This window comes from Nicotiana tabacum, chromosome 3 (genome assembly GCF_000715075.1).
Source record: "Nicotiana tabacum cultivar K326 chromosome 3, ASM71507v2, whole genome shotgun sequence".
NCBI classification, from domain to species: domain Eukaryota; kingdom Viridiplantae; phylum Streptophyta; class Magnoliopsida; order Solanales; family Solanaceae; genus Nicotiana; species Nicotiana tabacum.
The window spans coordinates 9,142,770-9,151,294 of NC_134082.1; the positions used below are offsets into that span (position 1 = coordinate 9,142,770).

The window sequence follows — 8,525 nt, forward strand, 5'->3', positions numbered from 1 at the left end:
TATTCAATATTATTATCACCAAGTATAGGTTGTTTTTAAGTAAGTAGCAGAAATAGAAGTTTTCAAATTAAGTGGGTATGCCCACAAGTTTTTATATCTACAGTTAAGTCCTTGTAATTAGTTAGTGAGCTGACAACTACACTGATTTATATGTACTCATACATAGTATTTGGGAATTAAGGAAAAAATATTGTTCTCTCCTCTCATATTATTTCTTTCTCTATCACAACAGAAACTAGAGAACATGTTTGTCTTTTGAGAGGAAAAATCAAGAGAAAATATTCTTTCTTATAAGTATGTTTCACTTGAAAATTCATTTTGAAAATTTTCAAAAATTTAAAAAACTCCAGAAAGATGTTTTTCAAAAATTTTACTCAAATCACTCACAAAACATTAAAAACAACCCAAAATTATATTCATGTCCAAACACAACTCTAAATTTCAAATACTATTTTCACTTGAAATTTTTTTTCCCCTATTTTTGAATTTTACAATTCTTATGTCCAAACGCCCACTTTGTGTTTAATTAGCACTCATTGTATATTCTTGGAGTATTTAATAGCAATAGGAATAAACCTTAATTTAAGTGTGTAATTGAGAAATGGTTACAACTTTAGGGGACCGTATGTAGTATTTGGCCTTTCAGAAATTATGGCTGGTAATTTTTTTAGATACTCCTCCCATTCAGTAAACTTTCCTCGTCATTTGTCAGTCTCTTGTGTCTCCTCTCTTTCAATTCCACGTGCTATACCAAGAACCAAGAACTGAAGAACCCCCCCCCCCCCTCCCAACATCCGGTTGCATAAGAAACCCCAGAAAGTCAAAAACCAAAACAATCCCAAAATCCCATCATCTCAAAATGGGATCTTCATTCCAAAGGACTGTATCAATTTTCTTAGCTTGCTCCCTATGTTTCACCCAAATTTCTCCCATTTCTTGCGAAGAAAAAGTGTCATTGGTTTTGTATTACGAAAGCCTCTGTCCTTATTGTTCCAATTTCATTGTTAATTATTTACCTAAGGTTTTCAAGAATGGACTCATTGATGTTGTTGATCTTAAGCTTGTTCCATGGGGTAATACTAAGCTTCAAGCTAACAACACCTTCAAATGCCAGGTTCAATCTTTTTTTCTCTCCTTAGATTCTCTATTTTGTTCCACGCAACCATAGACAGATTTACTAGTTCTAGTTAGTGGGTTTAGATTGTTAAATTATGCAACTTATTACTCCTTATTTTATGTCTTGTTGTCTGATTAGGCACAACGTTTAATAAAAAATTTCCGTTTTTGAAACTTGTTTTCAAGGCTAAAACGTGAAGTTTAAAGTTAAAATTATTTTTAAATATAGAAATGTATCAATCTTTTTAGGTCACACTAAGACAGACTATAAAGGAAAGAGCATGACAGTAAATTGGGACTAGAGGTGGCAATTTGAGCGCAAACTCCTTTGACCCGCGCAAGCCCCCCCCAAAGGAGGTTGGACTGGTCATTGAACTCAGCCCATCTTGACCCAACCCTTTTCAGCTCATCTTGACCCAACCCTTTTCAGCCCATCTAAAGTTGCGCTGATTTTTAGCTCATATTGATCTATGAGTAACTTTGCTAAATATCATAAGCTAGCTTTTTTTGTCTGATATATTATATATGACCATAACAAAAGAAAAAAAAAAGTCTTATTTGATAATTAAACAATTCATAAAAAAATAATACACATTAATTAAAGCTTGGTAAGAGTTGGGCGAGATGCGCTATGGCACAATTTTTAGCCCAACTTGACCCAATCCATCACTACCTAAGTTACTTTTGGGCTGGTCTATGACACACCCATTTATTGACTCAACCCATTTTGACCTGCCCAAGATCAGCCCAACCTGACCATTTGACACCCCTAATTGGGACATAGGGGTAGTAATTGTGCATGTGTATTATGAATTTATGATTGAACGACTAACCTAAATTGGGACATAGGTAATACTTGCGCATGTGTAGTTGTGTACTATGGTTGAACAAAAAGCAATCAGTTCAGCTGAGATCATTGAAAGGGGCTAAATCTGGCAGATCCGTAATTTAAATTTGTAGGTTCTGAGTCAAGAGAGTGGCTTCCGAAATGTATATCTATAACTCAATCTTTACTTGTTTTTATGCACATTAGGTTTGATCCCGTAACATTGGGGTGTGCCGAACCTGTGAACCCATTGTTATATATGTATATGCATAGTATGAAGCACGCTTAGAGATTTATGAAACTCTCTTTGTCATGGTTGCAGCATGGTCCAGCTGAATGTTTTTTGGACACTTTAGAGGCTTGTGCAATTGATGCCTGGCCAGATCTGGTAAGCTATTAACCTGAATCGTACCTTCCGGTCATTTGTATTTTCTGGTTGATTCACACATAGTTCGGCACTTCGGCTATCATAAAATGATTTTCTGATTTTACTAATATAGTGGATGTTTCCAGTAGTTACTTTAACATGAAAATGTACTTTTTGTGACGTTATATGTTATTGTGGATAAAGTTCAGTCACCATATGTGAACTTAATCAAGCTTAAAAACATCACAGTTTGATTAATGATATATGTTTACTTCTAAATCATAATTTCATTTTCATCGGATATTTGATGCAGAATGAACACTTTCCTTTCATTTACTGTGTGGAAAGTTTGGTCTACCATAAGAATTATACCCAGTGGGAAACATGTTTTGAAAAACTGAATTTGAAGGCAAAGCTTGTTACTGATTGTGTCGGCGGTGGGCGAGGGAAAGAGGTTAGTTCTCTTGGTTGATTTAACGCTAATCCTGTGTTTCTCTTCTTTTTTTTTTGGGTGCTATTGAGCATTTCCTGGTAAGTTGGTATTATTTCTGAATTCCATGGCTGTAAATTTTAACTTCGGGTTTAAACTAATGTAGAGCCGTTTGATATTAATGAATTTTTATCATAATGTGCAAAAGGAAAACGAATTTTTGTTTTACATTGTTCTGCTACATGCTCATGTTTTCAAGTTAGGGGTAAGGTTGTGTACACACTATACTTCTCAGACCTCACTTGTAGGATTACACTGTGTTTGTTACTGTTGTTGTTGCTGTTGCTATATGTTCACAGATAAATGTTGAGCATATGAATATGAAAAAAGAAAAGTTTCTTCAATCGTCATTTTTGTTTCTTCAACCATGTTCAAGAGGAAAATGCTATTTAGTGGTACTACTACTTCAGAATTTTTTTTTGAGGTTATGCTGAAACCGGAAAGTATTGAAGTTACTTGTGTGTGCTGTTTGAGATTAATGATATTGTCTAAACATAACTTGGAATGCTAGTCCTAGGCATTCATTTGATTGGCTTGGCATCCAACAGTACAGAATTAACCTTTGGAGCTTATAGGAAACGAATTAATCTGGCAATTTGTCTTCAATTGGCATCTTAGGTTGTTCTTCGATTGGCACCTTAGGTTGTTCTTTACTTTCGGTCTGTTTAGTTGCTGTAACCTTTGTTTATCAGAATTCGCAGCTAATTCACCTTTAGATTGTACATTTGCACTTCATTCTAGCTTATTAGCAGTAGCACTTGCAGAGTCCCAAGCTCAGTGACTGAATTTAGGTTGCAATAGAAGTAACTAATCGTTGTTCATTTCCCTGTTCAAGGGATTCAGCAATAACCCTAGCACTCATCGAACTTCCGACTGTAACGAGCAGTTGTTTGCGAGGTCTCCCTCGTCTAATCATGGCTATCACTCGGATGACGCTTGTTAGCTTAACATGCACCAAGAGCACCAAAAGCTATAGAGAGAGAGAGAAAGTCGACTACGACTTTTTTGAGTTAACGTGTTTCTTTCTTTATCAGTGTTATTATTGTTTGTTCTCTAAAAGTTTCTGAACCTTCATTTGCTCCACCCTCTTGTATATGCTTCCTTCCTATTTTCATGCAAAGATAGTTGGATGCTAAGCAAGCACTTTGCGAATCATTTCGATAAGTTTTTGGATGCAAGTCATATGATGCAGCTCTTGGTTTTGTTGACTTGTTGTCTTTTTCTTAAGAGTCAAGTCTTTGTACAGTTTTGCATCCTCAGGCTTTCGACTTTCTGTAAGTTGATTAAGATACCTCTACTCAGTAATGGAGCGTAAGTACCTTTCTTCAAAATGAGTTTCTGTTCGATTTGGAGCTTGAAGCGAACTTGATTTCTAAAGAACTTTGATGGAACAATTTTATTTGGTCTGATGTTTCATTTCTTATAGTAATATCTTATGTTCTGTGGATTAATGTTACTTGATCTTATGTGCAGCTCGAATTACGCTATGCGGCTGAGACAAAAGCCCTTCAACCTCCTCATAAATACGTACCATGGGTTGTTGTTGATGGCCAACCGCTTTATGATGTTAGTTTCTTTTTGCTCTATATTTTCTGAACTTGGACTTTGCATTCTCTAGTGTTATATTCCTGCTCGTTCTTGCAGTTTGTCAAAATATGTTTTTGAGTTCTTTCCCGCATGCACACTGACAACAACCTCCTCCGCCGGCCTCGGCATTTCCCTGGAAAAAGATTTCTTAAAAAAAGTTGCCAGTAAATTCACTTTAATAAGGAGCAGACTTCAGCCTCCGGGTTGATTTAGAGCTCTTTTAACTCTAAAATTGCCTTTTGCTCTCAACAGTTCCTCAAAAGTCTTCTCTATTTTTGGTAAAGTTGCTGCCCTGTGAGTAGGAGATCACGGATTCGAGCCATGGAAACAGCCTCTTGCAGAAATGCAAGGTATACCATAGACCCTTGTGGTCCAGCCTTTCCCCGGACTCCGCGCATAGCGGGAGCTTAGTGCATTGGGTTGCCCTTACAATTTGTAACTATTGTAAACGTATGGTGCTATTTGAAAATTCTCCTTTTATGACAATATATTTCATTGTTGCAGGACTACAGGGATTTCATAAGCTACATCTGCAAAGCTTACAAAGGAACTACTCCAATCCCCGGTTGCAGCTCATCTGTCAATGTCATTAAAATGGGAAGGAAAATCAGTCCTTTCTGTTTAAAGCAAGCAGCCATCTCCAAGTTATCAACTATAAGTTCAACATTTACTTCATTGGTGAATCGCGTTAAGTTGGCTGCATCTGCATAATCCACATGCCACTCTATCGTGCTGTATATGATATACCAAGTTCTTTGATGCTGGTTCTTTTTATGAAATGATGAAATGCATTTGTAAAATATTTATCATGATGGATATAATGAAGGTGCTCGGTTCTCTAATAAGCTGCTTATAGGAAATGTTGCAATATGAGAATTTGATTGAGTTTGGAATGTTCCCACTTGTGGGATTACACGGGGTTAGTTGAGTTTGGGATGTGGGAACAGAAAGTATGGATTTTTAGCAACTATAAGAGGCAAATCCAACTATAGTTTAATCTTCTTTTTGCATATATGTATCTATAGCAGTTCCACCCTTGGCATTTGTTCTTATTATGTGATTGTGTTTTTTTTTTTTGGCTAAACAGATACTAATATTAATTAATGAAGATTCCGCAGAACATTTGGTTGTGAAGCGATATCATCACTCACAAAGAAAGAGTAGTCTACTGCTACATTTAAAGTCGGCACGATTTTTCATTGAGACACCTGAACTTAAGGTTGTTCTTAATGAGCACGTACATTACATGAACTTTGTTCCAATTAAGCACTTCTTGCTGAGTTGACACATAGAGTGAGCTTCGCCCAATATAGGCGCGTGAAGAGCCCAAAAAATAGATTTTTTTATTTTTATTTTTTTGTCTTTTTTATTTCCTTCATCTTCTTCTTTATGTCCACCACCATTTACACCATTGCCTCCTCCACTTTCACCATTGTTGTGCCTCCACCATTGATTTAGCTCAATAGTTTCTCCTTTATCCGAGCATAATAGAAATTCTCTAGATCCAAGCACCAAAAGGTTAAACAAAATTCGTAAATAATCCAATAATTTCAAAATCTCCGCAAAATTACACAGCAAAAAAAAAATAAAATGCTAAGACATGTAAAAGTGACAGCGTGAGCTTACTGAATGAAAGAGAAGAAATGTAGCACTGGATCTGAGGAGTCGAAGGAGAAAAGAGGGAGCAGTAGGAAAGCTCTCTATAAGACAAGATTCGGAATTTCGACAGGAGCACTTGAATTGAAAGAGAAGGAAAGGGAAATAAGGGTACGGTCAAAGGAATTCTAATTTGGACTTCAACCCCGCGCTAGAGAGCCTAGAGCAACGATCCATTAATGGGGTCTTTTAAAAGCTTGAAGGTTTAAAATGGGTTACTTGATTTGATGAAAGTTTGTGAAATTAATGTTGGAGTTGCCTTCGAGTCGTCGTGGGGAATCTTTAGCTGAAATTATAACAAATTTGGAGGAGTTTCTCTTAAAAGTTCGGATTAAAATCTTGGTTGGAACAAGAACACACATAAAGATAGTGAAGAACACCAAGAATACTGATTTCCAAAACACCAATGTTTCATTTTTTTTAAATGTGCTCTTTCCTGATTGGGTGTAACTTACGTTTTTCTTTTCTGTTGAGAATGTTATTTTTATTTTGTTTATTAAATAGATTTAGCATAGTTTTTCCTCTCTTTTTTAACTCAAAAAGATATATGTCCTCATTTTATTCGCCATTTGCCACATCAGCAGCGAGTGTATTGCACACACTTTGTAAGTTTTGCTAGTTGTTAAAAGAGTGTCTAATTAGAACAAAGTTCGTGTAACGTAGGTGCTCATTAGGAACACCCCTAAGTTCAAGTGTCTAAATGAAAAATCGTGCTAACTTTAATTGTCTCCGTATGTATTCAACCTTCGTTTAAAAATAGTTCCTAGATGTCTGCCCATAACATTTCATTTCATTGGTAACCGAAGGAACTATCAAAAAGATGTTGTCCAAAAGCTGTCTCCTTGCCCCTTCCTTAGCTAGTATATCAGACTCTATTTGCTTCTCTGTAAGTATAGTTTACTTGTGGATGCCCTAACTCTACTAGCAAGGACCTGCATTCATAAATCAAATTTCCTCTGTTGATCATGTTAATTACCTATGCTGAATATGTATTCACTTCCAAGCAACTGTAGTTTCAATCCCTGCATAAAAGTCTTTAGTTCTGCATGCATGTTAGTTGTGTGTGCTAGCCCACCCATGAAACCCAGAACCCAATCCCCATTGCTATTCCTCACCACCCCACCTATACTCCCCTACCATCAGTGGCAGAGCCACATTCAACCAAGGGGTGTTTTGCCGGAAAATTACATTATATTACTAGATAAATTTTTTTGTTTCATGTATATTTACTATACGTTGACTCTCCTAAACTTTTCGGTGTATCAATATTTTTATATTTTGACACTCCTTGGTGAAAAATTTGGCTCTGCCACTATCTACCATAGACTAACTGACTGCACTCATCAATGTTGAGCTTATAGGCATCCTGTCAGGTGGGTTCCCATTGAACATTAATGGTTTGCTTTGGTGGTTTAGTCTTATGGTTCCCTTCTGCATGAAAGAACTCTACTGCTCTTGCTGTTATGTGATGTGTTTAGAATCACATAAGTGGATTTCCTTAAAATAATTTTACAGTTCTTTGTTACTCCAAATTGATCTGAATATTTTCCTACTTCAAAAGGGTAAAAATGACTTGCATCATTGGTAAACATAATTCATTTTCTTTACAATTTTACAGTTGTTAACTTTAGTCCCATATTACATGTTTCAACCTAATGCTATATTAATACTCAAAATGTTATCTTCATAACATTATCTCTTTGTCTATCCGTCACATTTTAGAAGTATTATTAGTTTCCTATTAATATCTAACCAAACACCAAAATGAAAAGAAATGTCGTTTTCATGAAAATTAATTCTCATAGAAAATCTTACATATCAAAATCAAACGCATCCTAATGCTCTTTGGAGTGAACGTTTCTAGACTACTTTTTTTCTTCTCAGAAATCATCAGCAAATCTCAGATATCTTTGAACCATTCTTTTTGGTATTTTTCTCATCTTCGACGTAGATATATCTGAGATTAAACTACTCTCATCGTTTTTGTATTGTTATACTTTATCTGATAGTACATATAATTGTAAAGAAAATGAGATTCAGAAAGTGTTTATTTGTCTATCTCGTTACTATTATAAGTTGTAGTAAACAATTTAAAACTAATTGATAAAAAAAATGGAAAGTGGGGGGACTATCTGTATTGGAAAAAAACTGAATTTATATTAAAAATGATGTGGCATGACACGTGGATTAGTTGAATGGTCAAAGAACAACAATTGACTAAGAGGCACGGTGAAAACAGCCACGGGAAGAATAATTTAAATAGGCACGAGACGACGTATAGATACGAGTCTCGTACCAATTTAAATTCTTTACAGCCAACGGATTAGAAGGCATTGAAAGCAAGGATCAGATGACAGAAAAGAGTCCAAATCCATTATTAAATGTCTGATACGTTATAAAGTTGGTATTTAATAGGAATGATTGTATAACGGCTTATTTAATGTCATTTATTGCTCATGATTATATCATTAAAGCTGAGACTT

General features: G+C 35.6%; 1 protein-coding gene across 1 annotated transcript; it reads left to right on the top strand.

The window, feature by feature from the left end:
• The first annotated feature begins 735 nt into the window (after window positions 1-735).
• On the top strand, window positions 736-5,388 carry LOC107799678 (gamma-interferon-responsive lysosomal thiol protein). The gene is made up of 5 exons (XM_016622821.2): window positions 736-1,114; window positions 2,265-2,330; window positions 2,623-2,763; window positions 4,273-4,365; window positions 4,891-5,388. Exons 1-5 carry the CDS (start codon window positions 860-862, stop codon window positions 5,095-5,097), a joined length of 762 nt encoding a protein of 253 aa, XP_016478307.2. The 5' UTR covers window positions 736-859; the 3' UTR covers window positions 5,098-5,388.
• Window positions 5,389-8,525: the final 3,137 nt, after the last annotated feature.